This window comes from Pagrus pagrus (genome assembly GCF_965226575.1).
Source record: "Pagrus pagrus genome assembly, chromosome: 14".
Classification (NCBI taxonomy): Eukaryota; Metazoa; Chordata; class Actinopteri; order Spariformes; family Sparidae; genus Pagrus; species Pagrus pagrus.
In genome coordinates, this window is record NC_140198.1 from 17,303,955 (window position 1) to 17,323,462 (window position 19,508).

At 41.5% G+C, this 19,508-nt stretch overlaps 1 protein-coding gene across 2 annotated transcripts; it reads left to right on the forward strand.

The window, feature by feature from the left end:
* The first annotated feature begins 1,429 nt into the window (after nt 1-1,429).
* Nucleotides 1,430-19,508, forward strand: LOC311268851 (forkhead box protein O1-A-like). Of its 2 annotated transcripts, XM_084372771.1 has the most exons (4): nt 1,430-2,171; nt 14,534-14,725; nt 15,738-16,903; nt 16,993-19,508. In XM_084372771.1, exons 1-3 carry the CDS (start codon nt 1,590-1,592, stop codon nt 16,878-16,880), a joined length of 1,917 nt encoding a protein of 638 aa, XP_084228897.1. In that variant the 5' UTR covers nt 1,430-1,589; the 3' UTR covers nt 16,881-16,903; nt 16,993-19,508. The 2 variants fall into 2 exon arrangements, with proteins under 2 accessions (XP_084228897.1, XP_084228896.1); XM_084372770.1 differs by having other exon boundaries at nt 15,738-19,508.

Genomic DNA, 19,508 nt, shown 5'->3' on the forward strand with positions numbered 1-19,508 from the left:
ATTTTGTAGTATGCTCATATCAGTTGAGTAGGTTTAGTGATATGATGCACAAGAATAGTTGTGTTGATTGATGCTGGTTAACATTATTAATGTATTGATTTAAAGTTTTGTTAATTTAGTTTTGTACCGAGGCACGTTTGCGGAAGAGTTGCATGAAAACAAAAACAGTGATGTTAATTTTGATATATTGTTTAAGACCTTCCCATTCAAAGAAAATAAGTTTGATGAAAATATTTTTGTGTCAAAGATCACACAAACATCATGATTAATGGTGTTTTCCCTGGCAGGTCGTGAAAAAAGAATAAGCTTTGCAGCATCAAGGATCAGATTTACAGTGGGGGCGTAATTAGACCTTGAACCTGGTGGCCTTTGAAGGGAAGTGCTTTTAGAGTTAAAAACATGTTAACAATGTACCACACAGATTCCTCCTGGTCTAAAAACACCCCCTGCCATCTATTGTCTGAGGAAGTGTGGAAAGTGAGAGGTTGAGACTTGAAAGTGCCTCATTTCCACATTTTGTTCACTTTTCCTTAAACACAGTCCAGATTGGCAAGATAAGATGTTGGCAATCAAACTTGTAGTTGTATGTTTATGGGCCATATAAAGCGTGTTTGTGTGGAAAGACACATGGCTCTATCAAAGATTTCTTGTATGCAAATAAGCCACTAGGTGGCACCACTGGTAGCTGTGTATGTATATTACAATTAGGATTTCTAAAAAGTTTACAGCAGGGCTGGGAGTTAGATATTTAAACAGAAAACTTCCCAACAAAACTGGGTATGATTTACCAACCTATAACTAAAATGCCATCATATCATTTTATGAAGTGACGGCAGTGTTTTGGACATTATAATCTTAAATAACCAACCAAAAACACCAACTCTTGTCACTAGACAACATAAACAATGTCACTACTCTTCACATAGAACACATCAAGAGTTTTTAGTTTGAAAACCAAAACTGATGAGGGTTATTCAGAAAAACTGGCTGGTCAGATGGGCACAGTATCTCTCGATTCTTGTTGACTTCTGCTAAAGCAGATTTTAATGTGTGTCTAGATGGCTTTCATGCAGAACATTTAAAACTCTCACTCAGTTTCTCTTGAGTCTACACAGCTCCTAACAACTTAAAGATGCTTTGTGCTTCATATGAGAATTTTAAATGTGTGCTAATTTATGATTATTTAATGATTAATTAAATGATAAATAATTAAGCTCGACTGCAAAGTTCACAGAAAAGGAACTGTGAATAAAATGCGCTTTCAATTACAAACAGGGTGAAATTAGATCCAGACTAAAGAGCACTTGAATGCACCATCAAACTTGAGAATTCAGAAGGCGGAGCCTGTGAGTGGTCCCTGAAGGCAGCACCAGGCTCTGTGCTGGTGTTACTACAGACAGAGCGGCAGACTTGAGAGTTGTAACTAGCGGGTGCAGGATGGTGTGAACTTCACTGAAGACCTTGAACTCAACGCTTTTCCAAACCTCTGGTGTGTGAACGCAGCATTTTATTTTTATTTTTCCCTTTTTATTAATCTTTGTTTTGTATGTGAGCCTCTGTGTGACAGCGAGAGACGGTTTGACCCTGACATGGCTGAGGTACCACCACCACAGGTCGAAATAGACCCGGAATTTGAGCCTCTCTCTCGCCCGCGGTCCTGCACCTGGCCGCTGCCCCGGCCGGAGCTCAACGACCCGGCCAGCTCCAACACATCCTCCCCGGCGCCGTCGGTTCAGCAGGAGCCGGGAGGAAACGCCGAGTTCATCAGTAACCTCTGCCTGTTAGAGGAGGACTTTGAAGAGTACGCAGAGCAGAAACCTCCTGTGCCCTGCAATGATTTCCAGTGTCGGGAGGGAACCTGTGCGCATCTCCATCACCAGCACCACCAGCACCGTCACCTCCCGCAGCAGCAGCAGCAGCAGCAGCAGCTCCCGAGTCCGCAGCTGCCGCCTCAGCAACAGGTGCCTCCTCCTGGTGTCGCACCCCAGAGGAAGAGCAGCTCGTCCCGCCGCAACGCCTGGGGCAACATGTCGTACGCTGACCTGATCACCAAGGCGATAGACAGCTCACCTGAGAAGAGGCTGACACTGTCTCAGATTTACGACTGGATGGTGAAGAGTGTGCCTTACTTCAAGGATAAAGGAGACAGTAACAGCTCCGCGGGCTGGAAGGTGAGTGGCTGCGTGCACGTGAGGGCTTGTCAGTGTGTGTGTGTGTGTGTGTGTGTGTGTGTGTGTGTGTGTGTGTGTGTGTGAGTGAGCGCGCGAGCATGTGAGCATCCAGGTGTTCAGGGTGAACCTGCAAGTCAACCTTTAACACTGCAGACACCGACCGAACCAAAACAAACACACGTGGAACGTATTCTCGTGAGCATTTGGTGCGAGGAAGAACTTAACTTTAAGGAAAACAGTAAATGATTCCTGCTTTATCTTTTGAATGAAGAGCAGTGTTGTGCAGATGTGCAGAAAATGTAAGAGTGCAGGTATAACAGAAGACAAACTGCATCTGACTGCACTGATGCACTTTCTGCACATGACTGTAAGCAGAGAGGGCAAACTTTCCTTTTCTGAAGGTGCACTATGTAGTTTTGGGTAAGACATTGTCATCAGAAGACAAAGCTCTTCATTCATATGCCTAAACAAACTAAATAAACAAGCTCTCTTTGTTTTCATGATGATAAATAAACAGAATAAACAAACTGACCTTAAAGGGCAACACAATTTCATACCGTTTAACTTTGTTTATATTTGGCGGACCCTGCCACGTTTCTAGCTTCAAACAGTGTTGGGGGACCTTGTTTTCCTCTGAGAACAGCTTGTTTATTCACTCATGGAAAAGATAAATATTTCTGAGTTTGTATCATTACCTCATTAATATTTGTAAATATTAAAATTCCGAGTTTGAATTTCTTCTCCAAAACTGCACAATGCCCCTTTAAGTCTTTTGTCCATTAAGTAGCGTTCACTGCATCTGTAGTCCTGCTTAAAAAAACAGCACTTAAATCACTTAAATCTCTCTGTAAATCTCAACACAGCAGTTTCAAACCTGGCTCCATCCTTTTCTTCTGCGTGCTGTTGTTTTATAGGAGGTATTTTGGGATCAATAAGCTCTTTTCAAGACATTTTGACATGCAGAGAAATCACAGGCATACAATTAAAGATGGTTGCACTCCATTTTACTCCACACCTTTCTCACGTATATGTATCCTTTGATCCCATCCAGGCAACAGTATGTTAACCTGGGCTTGGAGACGGACATTGCAGGAAACAGTTCAGCCTTAATATTACTGTCCAGAATAGATACAGTTTGGTTTTACATTCAAAACTTACAACTTAAAGCAACATGTCATCTTTATCAGAACCTATGTTTTGCTCCAATCAGTGACTTGCAGATATCTTTTTTTTTTTTTTTCTTTTTTTTTTTAAATGGATGCTCGTTTTAAGTTGAAAACTTGAATTTCAGGCCAAAATTGAGTGCACATGTAGTGGTCAGTGTTGGTTATTCATTAAAATGATTAATAATAAGATTTTTTTTTTTTTTCTTCCATTTCCCCTCTGATGTAGAGAGGGTAAAATATTTTTTCTTGCATAAAAAGGTTGAATAATGTAGTCCATGATAGGGTATACTGTCGCATAAAAGTTGACGATTATCATACTGTATACATTTGCACATACAAAATTGAATTCTGCCGTATAAAACAAATAATGTGTCAAGCTTTTATCAAGCTTCATGTCTGTCAGGACATGATATTTTATGAAGTTATAAAAAAAACCAAGAAACCCCTCTGTTTTCATTCTGTTAATTGTGTAATACAGTGAAACCGTGTTATTGTTTGAGATGGTAATCCTGCTGTGACATCTCATACTGTTGCAACCCTAGTCCACGAACATGGTGTTTACAGTTAGTCTTGAATCTGGCTGCAGAGCTTTGGCACGTCAGTTACCTTTGAGGTTTTGGAGTGGCTTCCTCTGTCAGCGGTAGCACACGCCTCGTTGCTGTGCCAGCGAGGAAACATACACCTCTAACATCCAGCATGTCTGACTGTAAACATCCCATGTATGAGCCTGAGAATATTTCTCTCTGTAAAGCCCCGAAGGAGAATATCTCACAAATAATGGACATGTTTTAATTTGGGGGCTGGTGTTTATTTTACACCTGTCAACTAGATGCTTGAGAACAAGGCTTGGCTGAGATTCCAGATATACCTTTTCCTATTGCTGCGCAAACCTTACCGGGAACAATGCAGTCCAGTTTTACCGCAAAACATAATGACTCACGGTCTATGCAGCATTTCCAAAGTCATGGAAAATCTGGTACAGTCCTGAAATTTGAAAGCTTTGCTGTCCGGCCTGGAAATGTGTTGGAAATATTTAGTACAAGGTAGAAGTTGGAAAAGCGTTTGCGTAATGCCTGCACAAACATGTTAATCCAGGTCTTATTATTGTCTCGCCGGGTGAGGAAGTTACTCAGCCGTGATGGACAGAAAAGAACAGAGGACAATAGCAGACAGTTAAGGATTTACCACAACTAAGAAAAATCTGCACACTCCAACAAAATCAAATTTATATTTCAGCTATGGTTCCTCTAACTCCTGCATCCTCATGAGACGTCAGTTCAGTTATGTCAGGAAATGCCTCTGTGAACCTCAATCTAATATAGTTTTCATTGTTCGACACCCCCTTGTGAAAACCCTGATCGCAGCTTGAATTATGACTTATGGCTCTGCTAAACCTCCCCTTCCTCCTTTTCTTCGTCTTTCTGCAGCTCTTCAGCTTCGCTTGGTCACATATACTGTAGGTGCACTAGCCAGTGGGAATGTACGCAGAGTTTTGCCAGCCTGAACAAAACTGTTCAGAGCTCTTGCGACAATAACAGGAGGCGACACAAACAGCTCAATCAGTGTTGGAGAGTGTGTCGGAGGGGAAGGGGCTGGGAGAAGGGAATGCTGGGAACAACGTCAAACATCCTCCATTCCTGAGCCGTGCGCTCATATCTCTGTGTCCCTGTCTTCTAGAGTTTCCTCAGCGGATGCTGCAGCTTGGAGAAAGGGATTGCTGCTTTTTATCCTATCACTTCCTCCTCTGCCCTCTCACAGGCCTTCTGTTGAAGGTGTTTGTGTTTGTTCAAGTGGAGCTTAGAGATTTAGGATCTTCATAAGGCCAACTGTGCTTTCAGCGCCAAGATCTGTAAACATTGGGCAGTGGTCCCCAAAGCTTATTGAATCACAGACCTTCTAACAACTTCTTCTTTTATTTTACTTATTGAGTTTAGTATCTGCAGTTCTTGACAAATGTGTCTAAACTCACAATCAATCACTTCAATCAACCAGCCAGCAGCCCAGTGTCTCTACTCATCACACATTTCTAGTAAAACAGGCCGGTCAGTTCTGTCAGTCGGTCCACCACTTTGGTCCAGACTCAGATATCTCATCAACTATTGGATGGATCCCCATTAAGTTTTATACAGATATTCATGTTCCCCACTTTGGCAATACTTCAACTTTGAATCAATACCACCATCAACACTTTGGTTTGGACCTGCACAACTAATGAATCCCGTCATCATCGGCTTTTTGTGTTTTCCCTTAAAGGTGCACTATGTAGTTTTTTTGGGGAAAACAATCACAAAAGAAAGATCTTAATTGACTGATTTATTTATGCTTTAACAAACTAAATAAACAAACTCTCTTCATTTTCATGACTGAATTAACTGAATAAACAAACTGACCTCAAAGGTTTCATACTGAATTACTTTGTTTATATTTGGCGGACCCTGCCACCCTTCTAGCTTCAAACAGTGTTGTGGGGACCTTATTTTCCTCTGAGAACAGCTTGTTTATTCAGTTATGGAAAAAATTAATATTTCTGAGTTTGTATTATTTCCTCATTAATATTGTAAATGTTAAAATTCTGAGTTTGAATTTCTTCCAAAACTACTCAATGCCCCATAAAGACCCTCTGGACCCTCGACTTCACCCTGCTGCCCCTACTGTTGCATTTACTTTCATGATATCGGAATGAAAAATCCTTTTTTCGTTATTGCTTAAAGTAAACATTTAACTAGCTCACTACCTAGCTCAAAGGTAAACGGCCTTATGGACAGTCATGAAGAACAATAGCTCCAGCTTGTTAATCTTTAATATTAAATAAACACATCTCTACCTCAACCTCTGCATTCCTAAATGTTGGCACACTCGCCGGGCCTTGGAACCACCGGCTGATAGTTATTTTTACACTTTTCCTGTTAAAAAAACACCACGGTCCCCCCACAATGAACTATGATGCATTTCCTGCAGAGTGGATGGAAAACAGTGCCATGTGTTAACATCCCCGCCCTGCAAAACACGAGGGTCAGGGCTGGAAAAGGAGGAGGGACCAATCGAAGAGAGGCCATATATGGATCATGTTTGTGCATTTGATTGTGCATGAAGCCATTTTATTCCATTTCAGCATTCCCGCCACACGCGTACAGAATCATAATCTGCTTATTATTATGGTTTGTTTCATATGCTGTTCTATGTGTTGACTTAAGAACCCACGGGCGTTAGCGTACGTGATTGTAATGACAGATAGAGATAAGCCTGCGACCTCATGGTGGGCGGAGGGCGTTGAGTTTGTACCTCACAGCCCCACCTAGAAAACTGAAGGTGGGTGGAGGGCAGGACGAGGGCGATGCTGCCGCTAGAGCTTCCTGTCTCCCCCGTGTCATGGAGATTTCTTTGTTTTCCCTCCAAAAATTGTCAGAGATCATGGCGCCTTCACCACAAGAGAGGCCCCCAGACAACTGGGAGGATTGGTTTCCCCTGGGATGTTGGTTAAGCTATGAGTGGCAGTGTGCAGCATGAAAGGTACTTTACCATCTTACTGGTACTGCCACTGTTTTTCTCAGTGAACCGTGAGCTTAAATAATGGAACAGGAAGTAGCAGCATTGACTTTAACTGGAACAGAAGTTGTGTGGTCATTTCAAGGTAATGAAGTGTGTAAAAGCAGTGGGTTTTGTTGGAAGTGTGCAGGTGCTGCCTGTTGTGAAATGTTTTTTCTTACTCTCTCACCTTTTAACCCGGGTGTAAAATCACAAGCCTGTTGACTGTGCTGTCAGACTACATACAGACAATACTGATGATGGTTTTTATTCAGAATGAGCTAAATGGAAAATCTCACTCCTCTACCCCCACTTGAACACCTTCAGATGAAGTGTCAGCTGATGAGAAGTGCCAACTGGTAGAAGTGCAGTTTGACTACAAGCGACATGTGCGATTGTTGATGATTGAGCCCAACAGGTCCAATGGCGATAGCAATATTAGTGAGTAAAAAAATCCCAATATTAATGTTGGCCAATATATATGTTCACAAGGAATATATACATTATATATACATATACACACATTTTTTGCAATGTAATGAAACATTGTTATGTTTATTGTTATGCGATTGTAGTTATTGTTATGTTATGTTGTTATAAATAAAGTTATTTAATTAATTTTATTGTCCACATGCTTACATTGAGCTCAAAGCACCACTTTTCCTTTAAGTATAGCCTTACAGAGACATTTCAAAGTAGCCTATAATATCAGCTTAGACAGATATTACTAACATTTTGTTTTTAGTTTCCACTTTTTGATTAGTAAATGGTCAATTTTAAAATGAATCGCCCTCAATGAGGTGTTTATGAACTCAGTTTGGGGACACAGGCCTGAGAAGAGATAACAGCCACTGAAGGAGGCAAGAAAAAAAGACTGAATGACTGCCAGCTATTTGTCTTGGGATCACAAGGTTAAAAAGGGAGGTCTGCCCTGAACTTAAGAGGCCCACTGAAAGCTTCAACCCCATGAAGAAAGGGAGGCTCGGGGCAGGGGCTTTCACAGAGGAGCGGCCGCGGCTTGAGGGAAGGAGGAGAGCAGTCAGCTGACTGGCTGGCTGTGAGGCTGAGGCCTGTGTACAGTCTGCCAGCTGCACACATGTGAGTCTGTGGAATCTGTGGCATGTGGGTTACTGCATTGTCCTCCAGCCTGCGCAGGACAATAATCCCCCTCTATATTATGTTCACAAAGAGAACCTGGCCTCAAGTCCATTATGCAAAACATAAAGGACGCGGGTGCGAGGGAGGCAAAGAAATATTGTGTGAAGAAAGAGAAACAGGATCAAGAGTAATTGAGATTAGTGTCCAATCCTGCTCACGACCAGTTGGCTTTTTTACGCCGTAAAGTGTGCAAAGAATGTCACTCTCAAGATTAGGCTGAGAAAGATTAGAGATCAACTTTAATCACTTTGGTATTTCTGAAGTATGATTGCATGTGTTTTATAATCAATAGGACCGCCTAAGAGAAATATATGTGTGGGAAACACGGGTTTATCTGTGTCATTCTCATTTGCCCCCTCCTTGTTTATCTAAATCTGAACTCACACAAAGCTCCCCATTCCTTTTCATGGTCCCACTTTGAAGTCATTGCAGAAGTAGGTCACTCAGTTTGATGCTCAGTGTTAATGAAGTAGCCTGCATTGTGCCTGGCAGTCAGGGAGAGGCGACATGGTCTCCACACTGAGCTGGAATGCTCTTCTTCTTCTTCTTCTTCTACTTCTGCAGCCACGCTTGCCTTTTTACCGCCCTGTCACAGAAGACTCAGGCCCCACGCTCGTTTTTATTTAATTTTTTCTAAACTCCACTTGCGCTTCCTGGGTCAGAGGAGAAAAGGGGGAGGGGTGCACAGGAAGACACTGACAGGAAGTGGCTTCTCCTTTTACTGTAATCTCTGCAAGTGCTGTGCTTTCTTGTTTACACCAGAGTGCTTTGGAGTGGTAGTAACATGACAGCAGCTAGTTAAGATCAAGTTCTGATTATTATTTTTATTATTTAATTGTTTTTCCAATAAAATCATACAGCATTAAGATGAAGAAGCAGTGTGGTATCATTAATAGGAAGCCACTCAGTGCATTAACATTGAGAGCAAGTCAGCAGAAGAAAGCAGCAGAGTTTAGTTCCTACATGGCTGAAAACTTAACATGTACATTTGGATGGGTAACAACCAGGTCAAGAAGTTTGCCACGGCCGAACCAGTCAATGGCAGCCAAAAAGATTAGCATACTTCCTTATTTCACTGTGTTTTTGATTTATGGGCAATTGTTCCACGTGTTTCCTCTTTCTCTGCAACTTTTGCCTCTGCAGAACCAACACACGGCTGCTCTGAGGTCAATGAAGCTCTGATTAGAAGTAAGAAAACAAAAGAGGTTATACAACACTAAATCACGCCAAAATAAATCAAATGTGGTAGAGCTTAATGTGAGATTATGTAACTTAAAGAAAAAAAGGGCAACGCATCATACAAATGTGCAGTTAAATTCAATAGAGTGCTATAGGGCAGGAGCATTTTGTAGCCTAACCCAGATGCTAGCATCGCCCTGGTTTTCACGACATATACTTGCAAAACCTGTGAATTTTCCTGGAGCACAATTCCTGTTTCTTACATACAACTTTAAAGGTAATGGGCTGTAAAATCTACCACATTGATTTTTTTTTGATTGATTGGCTAGCCACGTCAAGCTGCTGGTCATACCAGCGAAAACTAGCAGTAAAACCTCTTAGTGTACTGAAATGAGCACTGGTGTGTTTTACAGTGTAGCGTCTCAAAATGATGTTATCTCAAACCGTTACAGTCTCACTTGAATATTTTTGTGACTGTAGCTGCGTGAGGCCACAACACGTAGATGCAAATTTAAACCGATTCCTTTTTTCCTGCCGGTCTTTCATTACAAACTTTACATGAGGCCTCATCATTGATATAAACCGAGTTACTGATTTGAGCAGCAGCTGCTCTCCAGCAGCCGGTCTCCTGGGGGATCCTCTGTCCTGTCTGTGGTCGTGTCTGCCGCTGTATGTAAAACATTTCGACCAGTTGCAAGCGAGTCCACTTTCACTGCAGCTGCACCTGTCCCTGCAACCGGGCCCTGTTTGTTTACTTATCCTGCGACCGTTACTGCAAGCCTCATGCTTCACTACACAAGGAACAGCAGCTGTGTCAGTTCGATTGTTTTGAAGTCTGGTAGGAGGAGTCATTTTATGCTGCAGCAGTTTGTTTTGATGAAGCTGATCACAGTTGATGATCATTCAGGACATCTGAAGAGATGTTAGAATCTGGATGGTTCTCCTTAATATGGTCTTCTAATTGATACTATGAGCTGGGTCGCAGTAAGTGGACTTAAAGCAACTCTGCTACAGAGAGACAACTGGTTTCTGCTGCACTGCATTTACAGCGTGCTGTTCAACATGTGGCATTTCCGAGGGCAAACTGAAAATAGATTTTGTCAGAAGTAAAAAGACCTTTCCCATGTCTGGTGTCCTTGCACCAGCTGACCTAGGGGCATTGTGACATTAAACTCAGGTATTCTTCAGTGTAGCGCCAGTCTGTGTCAGATGGGAAAGAGAACAGTATATTTTCTTTGCACATAAAATCTGAAGAGAATTTTGGTTGCTACAAAGCTAGGGATGATGCAGTCTTGACTGAAAATACATTTTAAGCAATCAGCATTCAAACTCTTAATATTTACACATTTTAATGAGGTTATAATACAAACTCAGAAATATTTATCTTTTCTATAACTGAATAAACAAGCTGTTCTCTTCTCATTAAAATGTCTTCCCCAAAACTACATCGTGCACCTTTAAATACAATAGATCTTTTCTCTAGAACTTTTTGTCACTTACAGGCCCTCATAATCTGCGCGTGGGAACTTCCCTGGTGCCAAGAAAGGTCACCCAAGATTTCTAAATGTCCCACATTCACATGAGCTGCCACGCAGCTACAGGTGCACATATTTTTAGACTTCAAAGTGGGTAAAAATTGAGGACCATGACAATCTGGTTTTATAAAGTTTAGCAACAATGATACATATAGGCCACCTTGGGTCAGGCTTTCAGAGACATAATGTGTGTGGGGCACCTCCTGAACTAGTGAGGCAGGACATGTCTTTTGTTCTCTTTGGGCTGAGGTGAGGTCTGTCTGAGACAAGGATTATCCCAGGCCGAGGAGAGAATAGTCCTTCACAGGGCCCAGTCATGCAGCCCGCGATCTATTGTTGGCTCTAATCAGAGGCTGTAGACATTTGCATATCACTAGTGATCTCAGCCGTGTGTGAGCAAGACATGTCTTTTGGTTAGGGGAATAAAAGTTGATTTACAGACTGAGCCTGTGCAGCACCATGCTCAGATCGCAGGTCCTCCACTAATGACTCATTTCCTGTCTTCGGTTACAGATAGAGATCATGTCAAAAGAGAAAAAAAAGGGAGAAAAGGTCATGAATCAAATGAACACGAGTTAGAATGAGCATTGCTTTTTGTGGCCATGCAGACAGTGTTAACTTCAGTCCTGCATGTGCAGGATGTCCTCTGACACAGGAAGCCTTATTTAAAAGTCAGTGGAAGAGAAGGGAGGTGTCTAGTTTAGCAGAGGTGGGGGTGGGGGGGTCGCGTTGTGGTCAATCATATAGCGGGCAGTCCGACACAGCACGTCACTTCTGATGCTTCTTCTCTTCTCTCTGTTTCTGCTCCATGATCAAACCTGTTTGCATGTCTCTGTCAGCGCCGGCTGAGGAGCTCGTGTTCAGCACGCAGTGAACTCATTGACCTCAGCTCTGCCGGCAGCAACAACATCTCATTCTGTCGCCCTCCCCAGCCCTGCTTCGAACTCCGTAACCTCCCCTCGCTTTCTTCTTCACTAAAAATTTGTCATTCATGCACAGCCCGCTGCCTCCGCTCTTATGATCGGGCTTCAAAAGGCTGCTTTGGGCGTGTAGTTTGAGGTTAAACTTGGTGTGGTTCAATGCCTTTGTTTGAGGACAGTCATTCAAAAAGGCTCTCAAAATGTGTCACTCTGGTTATGCAGCTTCATAAAATAATTGAAAGCGTATTTTATCACTTTATAGAGCCATCCTCTACATGAAACTATCCTTTAAAGTGTTTTTTTTTTTCTGTTCGAAAGTTATAGATTTTAATCATCTTTAAAATATCAGAAGAGAAAGATCTTTGACTGTTTTTTTATACCTAAACAAACTAAATAAACAAACTCCTTCGTTTTCATGACTGAATAAAATGAATAAACAAACTGACCCTAAAGGACAACACAGCTTCATACTGCTTTACTGTGTTTATATTTGGCGGACCCTGCCACCCTTCTTGCTTCAAACAGTTTTCTGGGGACCTCATTTTCCTCTGAGAACAGCTTGTTTATTCAGTTATGGAAAAAAAATATTATTTCAGAGTTTGTATTATTACTTCAGTGATATTGTAAATGTTAAAATTCTGAGTTTGAATTTTTTCTCCAAAACTACATAATGTCCCTTTAAATAAATGTGTGATAAAGACAAATGTATATGATGGGATACGAGTCGTGTTCTGATGATTAATATGCACAGAATGCATTTGCCCAAAGCTTAAATATTGCGGAGACACACTCAGACAATCCGTCTATTGTTTTGAATGTGTGTGTCTTCATCTCCATGCTTTGTGTATCCCTGCTGAATCCTGTGGTTGGGGACATCTGGCTTCACTAACTGCAGGGAGCTGCTTTTGCATTCACATGGGTATTCAGGGGAAATTCCCTGCTAGTACATCTTGTGTTGCACTTTGGTCTTTCATTGTACCCACCATCCAGCGCATGCAATTTTATCATATCAGGAAGATTTTGTCCAGAGCAACCAGGCTGTACAGTTCGTCGGTCTGCTCCTCGACCATCGGTGTTTTTCTTTCTGACAGAATTACCGCAGGAGGCGCCTCTGCATCCCTTTTAGGGTTCGTAACACAGCATTAGAGAGAAGAGACTGAATGAGGCTTTAGGTGTATACAAGATGGCACAAGGACAAATGTGACCACATAGAAAAAAAGTGCAGGTTGGTGAAGCCCAAAGTAATACAGCCTGTCTTATTCAGGAGAGGTCTTTGAATGTGCTCTTTCTATTTGTCAGCTTACTAGAGGAATATATATGGTAGTGTAAGAGATGTTAAATATATTCGCTGACACGTCTACGAAAATTGGCCACTTTTCTTGTTTTTTCAGTTTGGTGGGGCAGAACTGCTGCTGGTGGAAGGGTGGTACGGGGCACTGCAGATGAAACTTGTTGGAAATCACAGGAAACATGTGATTATGGCCTACAGTGAGGAGGCAGAAGCATGACCACCCTAATAAACTCTAGTATGGGACTATTTAAAGCAAGCATTCAATGCATTTCTTAAAACAATTCATTTTAAAATCATGCAAGCAGAGGCTTGGACTGAAAACAGCATCAATAATTTTACTTCCTCAACAAGGTATTTGATGCATTTTCACCTGGAGGAATTTCCACCTTAAACTAGGCTAAATAGTCAAAAAGTTCTGACTGTAAAGGAGACATATAATGCTCATTTTCAGGTTCATAATTTTATTTTGGGTAACAACTAGAATAGGATTACATGCTTTAGTGCTCAAAAAAGACAGTAACTGTATTCCCCCTCTGGGTCTGCTCTGATTGGTCAGCTCACACACACCTGAGCCAGCACCACTAACAACAACAACAGAGCAGCTGTGCTAAATTAATTCTTACTTGCCAAAGTGCCTCTAGGTATACATTATGCAAATGTGCGACATGGTGGCGTAGTGTGATGTCACAGAGTCACAGAAAAAGGCAAGACTACTGACGAGGCATTTCATGAGCAGTATTTTCTGTGGGAGAGAGGAGCTTCTGTTGGTGCGAACTTTGACATTTTTAACTTTCAAGATCTTATACATGCACAAGAACATATATAAAACACTGAAGGACAGGAAAAAAATTCTTTAAAAAAACTGTGCTTTGCTGGTTGTGGTACTAGTACATACTGTTTGTATTCTCTGTTAAATTTCCTTTCATTATGGGTTCTTGTGTTTGGGGGAAAAAACTCTTCTATTATGCTGTTGTGCATTTATCCTGTATGATGCCATCTTTTATTTTGCCTGTCATCATATTCAATAACGGATACTGTATTCTGGCTGTACTTAGTCCATCCTGCAAGGGTACCAAATATTTATTTAGTGTAAAATAAGTGACCTCATTTACCCCAGTCATCCCTCGCTCTCTCATGCCAAAGTAACCAACGTCTTATGCTGCAGAGCGTGAGAAGGGAGTGGAAAAGGCTTGGTAGACATAATATTGTTAACGGAGGATATTGACGTGTGAGTACTTCCTGTTCATGTGCTGGCATTGACATCACACTTGACTACCAGCTTCTTCTCTGCTCTGTATGGAAAATGACAAATGTTTCCCCTGCAGCAATGCACAGAAAAGCAACCGTGAATAACTCACAGAGGCTTCTGTTTGCAGTATATTTGCACAACATGACTTTCATGCCTTTACACAACACTTAGATGCACTAGAATATCATTCATAAAAAAATATTGACCCACTTGTTGCCCAATATCATAAGTCCAAATCCTGATATGCAGTTATTTTGATGCCTCTAGCTGCACTGTAGACGACGCATAACTGTGACGTCCACAGATCGCTTACAAATTATTCTCTTTTTCCCCACCTAGAACTCCATCAGACACAACCTGTCCCTGCACAGCCGCTTTGTGCGCATACAGAACGAGGGAACAGGAAAAAGCTCCTGGTGGATGCTGAACCCAGAGGGGGGGAAGAACGGAAAGTCACCTCGACGCAGAGCTGCCTCCATGGACAACAACAGTAAGCTGGCAAAGAGCAGAGGACGGGCCACAAAGAAAAAGGTACAGTCCCCGCTTTATTGACATTATTCTACTAATTTAACATAATCTGTATATATATTTGGATATTCACATTTTTTCTCACAAAATTCTGCTGAATCTATGGTAAAGAAAGTTTGACATTTTACAAAATACCATTCTTTGCTTTCCTGCCGACAGTTAGATGAGAATATTGATACAACTCACTGCTACTACTCAACACAAATAGGGGGCAGCATATCACCAGAGTAACTGTTAAGTGCTGCCATCTGTAGCAGCAATTAGCTAGTTAGCTCAGTTAGCTGTGCAGTAGCAGTCCGGAATGAGAGCTAGAATCACAGAGGGAGTGTTGATGTTTCACCACTATCACAAGGGCTTTGGAAAGGGACGAGCCAGGGCTAGCTAGTTAGCATGCTAACTTCTGTAGGTATCTCTGCAACACAATGCATAGACATTACAACTTAACTGTTATTCCTTCGCATTCTGTTGATAATGTTAGTTCATTTTTATGTTTTCAACTAAAATTCTTACATATTGGACCTTTAAATATGAGGTTACAGCCTGCCAGTTAGCTTATCTTAGCATAAAGACTGGAAATGCGAGGCAACAGCTAGCCTGGCACTGTTTGAAATTCTAAGGTGTCCAAAAACAGAAGTCTAAAAACAACAATATATATTTTTACAAGAGCTTATGTGCAAGAATGTTACAGCAATCAGACGTAGTGACTGTGTCTCCGCTGGTTGCCTGGCACCCTCACAGCGATGTGAGACTCCGGGAAGTCAAGCCAATTTTGTTGCCTTTGGACAGATTAGCTGTTTCCCCCAGTTTCCAGTGTTATGCTAAGCTGATCTAACCGGTGGCCTCAGATATGAGACGGGTATGGATGTTCTCATATATCTCTCTGCAGGAAAGCAAATATGCCTGAGTGTTTTCCCTAAAGTGTCAAACTATGTATATTGTTTTGATGTAAGTTAATAATACACAGGTATTTTTTTATGGCAGCCTGTGTAAGCACTAAATGTTTTTCTCTCCATAGATGGCTCTACAGGAAGGGGTTGAGGGTGGAGCAGGCAGCCCTGGTTCCCAGTACTCTAACTGGTTGGGAAGCCCAAACTCCCACAGCAATGAGGACTTTGAAGCCTGGAGTTCCTTTAGGACACGCGCCAGCTCTGACGCCAGCACCCTGAGTGGTCGCCACTCACCATTCCCGTCTGAACAGGATGACCTGGGAGAGCCTGACGGCCACATGATGTATCCTGGAGCAGCAGGGACGCTGCCCAGCCTGTCCGAGGTGACTGGATCAATGGGCCAACGAGGCTCAGAGAAAGTAATGGAGAGCCTGTTGGATAACCTGAACCTGCTGTCTCCTAAACCTCCTCAGCTAGACTCCTCGCATTCCCCAAATGCTGCTTTGCTTCACAGTGGCCCCTACAGCTCCACTGGCTTGACCCCGCACCCACAGCAGGACTACCGTAAGTGCATGTACAGCCAGGTGAGGATGAACTCTCTGTCCCCTGCTCCCATGCAAACACTCCCAGAGACAAAGCCAGGCTTTGGGGCTTATGAGAACCAATATATCTGCCCTGCTGGCCTCCTCAAAGAGCTGCTGACCGCAGATGCCAGTAGGGACATGATGCCCTCTCGGGATACTCAGGTTGGGAGGGGAGGTTGCCTAATGCCCACTTACAGCAGCCTGAGCCATGTGGGGGGTCATAATGGAGTAAAAATGATGAATCCTCTGCAGAGACACCCAGTTCCTCATGTAAATCCACAAGTTATACATAGCCAGGGTCCTTCAACATCGCGAGACTTGAATAGCTGTAACATGATCCCCCTGACTAGTCTTTCAGGGGCCCCTCCTCGAATGACCAGCCTGAGGACATGTATGCAGCTGCCCCGTGCACACCCCGCACACACTAATAATGTGTCAGCAAGCAACGGCAGCAACAACGTCTACAGGGAACTTAACTTGGTTCATCCGCACGGTCATCATCAGGAGCGGCTGCCCAGTGACCTGGATAACATGTCGATCGAGAGGTTGGAATGTGACATGGAGACTGTCCTCCATGACACCCTCATGGATGACGGGGCACTGGACTTCAACTTTGACCCTGCGGCTGCATCTCATGGGTTTCCCCAGAGGGTTAAGACCACCACACATAGCTGGGTGTCAGGCTGAGATGGATGGTGGATCAAAAACAGGCAAGACTGATAATTAGTCTGGCAGTAAGTACATATTAAAGGTATAACCAATAAAACGTTTCCTGAACATTTTCCATTCTCCCGCACAGATTTTTCTCAGCATCACCTTCATTCAGAGACTGGAAGATGTAAATCCAAAAAAGCCAGCACACCAATCTTTACACATCATTGGACAGAAAAGCTGCATTTCCACCGAAAGTACACAGAACTTTTCAAAGAACTACAAGGTTCCTTTTGGTCGTAGTCCCTGCGGTGTTAAAGCACTGAGTTCCTTGAAAGGTTCCTCATCCATAGGGAAAGTGGCTAAAGTTATTTTTTTTAAATTACAAAAAATCTGTCTTTGAGTTGCAGCTCAATGTACAACAAAAGAGAAAATAAAAGTTTTTCATTTTGATACCTGAAGAAGACACAACAGCCGAAAACCTTGAGAAAATGAATGGGAGTCAAGCCTGTATTTGAAGACTATCCTTGTTTACAATTGTCTGTCAAAACTGGACATATGTATATATTTGTTTTGGTTTTTTTAGCTGATTTGTGGCATATAAAATATAAAGTAAAGTTTATTACATAAGACAGAACACAAAATTCATAGTGCCTGACAAATAAATTGAGCATAAATCATTTCTCAAATGTTTTTATTTGTGGCCAGTCTGACAATGGGTCAACACTGGTAAATCACCATTTTGTTCGAAGACTGAACATGCATCTCAGTAATAAATTAGTGTTTGACCGCACACTTTGCTGTGGGTGAGGAGCCAGTTTTGGAGTAGTTTAGGGCCAACACAGCAGTGGCAACAATATTTCCACAGTCAATGTATTAATCAGTGATTTTTGGCCCAGTGCTTACAGTAAATGTCAACTGTAATTTGAAAATGGCACTGAAATCTTTAAAGGGGTACTTACACTTGAGTGGAAAAAAAACTCTGGCTAAATCTGACATTCTCTATGGCAGTGTTTTTTTTTTAATCCTGGTCTTGGGGGCCCCCTGCCCTGCCCTGCCCTGTACACCTGATTCAAATGAAGTGGTCGAACTGGCTTCAGTGACAACATTTTTATTCTTCAAGGGTTCAATTTGAGAAGATCTTTTAGCATCGAGCCCTTAATTACAAGAGTTCACCTAGCAAGATCATTTGGCTTAAACAGGCATCAAAGAATGTGTCACTTTGCAGATGATACACTGTTTTATCTAGCATAAACTGGTGTATCATCTGTATAGTGACACATATCCTGAATATATTTAGATTCTACACATAGCTTAAGTGTTTATAGACTGATGTCGTGGTCAAATTCAAGTTGAATATAAGCCATATTTCCTCATTATTAGATGGTATTATGAGCTGCATCTCTCACTGAAATTAATTCATCATTCATATACTGTATGAAGGTATTTATTTATGTTTTAATTTGAATTGTAGCTGATGGATTCTTGCTTTGAAGTTTGTGTGCTTGTAAATATGTGTGCCTATGCTGTGTACAATGTATATACTGTACGGAGTTACATATAGTTTATTGTTTTTTAAAACTAATATGGCAAGGACTTACAGCTACATTAGACACGTTGCCTTCTGAAAACAGTTTACTGACATAATGTCAAAGCCACATTAGATAAAGTGAAGAAAGCATGTTGATCAAGTTGAAATCAGAGCTGTTTTAATCACATTCTGTAAAAGGGACATTTTGGAGACTCTGGGGATTTGGGGAGTAGTGGGAGGTGGAGAGGCCGATGATGCAGCTACAGTTTTTATGCACCAAAGAGTTGTCTACTCTAACACATTTCAAACAAAGTTTGCCAATTCATTGTGCCTACATGGTCTCACAGACTTTCAATGTTGTACATATTATCTTCTTTAGTAGTACATTTTTGTATATGAAGGGTTTACATGACTGTGATTATACTCAAGTATTATACTTTATGTATGATTGTGTCAGAAATGGTTGTGTACAGATCTCAGTCCAAACTATATCAATAAATATATGAACACTCATACCTCAAAATATTTTACCTCTGAAGTGTTGAAGGGATTTTTCCTGCCATTTACCTCAGTGAGTAATGTATTGCATTTGTCTAATTTCCGACATACATTATTTTGTACATATATCTTTGTTGTATTTGATTAATGCTGTTTGGACCTGTTCAAAGTGACGTACCGTCTGACTTTGTATTTCTAATGTTTTCTTGTGTTTGAGGATCATAGCCATTAGTTTCTAGTAAGTATTTTGTGACAGAACAGTTAATAATCTTAAATTAAACATGAATTTGTGTGAAATTGTATGTTGAAAGATTTGTAAAAATACCTATTCATTTGATCAGTCAAAACTCAAGAGAATTCAATTGTTTCGTGAAGTAAAAATGCTACTATTTTAGTTACAAAAACTAAAAATAAATGTCTTACGGGGCCATTTCAGTACTGTGTCCAGGCCCAAATGAGATTTTTTTTAACCTTAAAAAAGCTGTTATATTTCATTATAAAAAAGAGTATAATGCCGTCTTATTTTGTCTTTGATATCCACATGCAGGTATTTTGAAACAATGCAGTTTTTCTATGTAAAACATTCAATGCATAAATCAACAAATGAACTTGCAATTAAAGGAAGAAAAACAAGA

Excerpts from the sequence above, each read along its gene's own strand:
- LOC311268851 (XM_084372770.1), top strand. The coding sequence starts at position 1,590 with ATGGCTGAGGTACCACCACCACAGGTCGAAATAGACCCGGAATTTGAG. Across the intron at positions 2,172-14,533 it reads ACAGCTCCGCGGGCTGGAAG|AACTCCATCAGACACAACCT; the intron begins GTGAGTGGCTGC and ends TTCCCCACCTAG. Across the intron at positions 14,726-15,737 it reads GACGGGCCACAAAGAAAAAG|ATGGCTCTACAGGAAGGGGT; the intron begins GTACAGTCCCCG and ends TTCTCTCCATAG.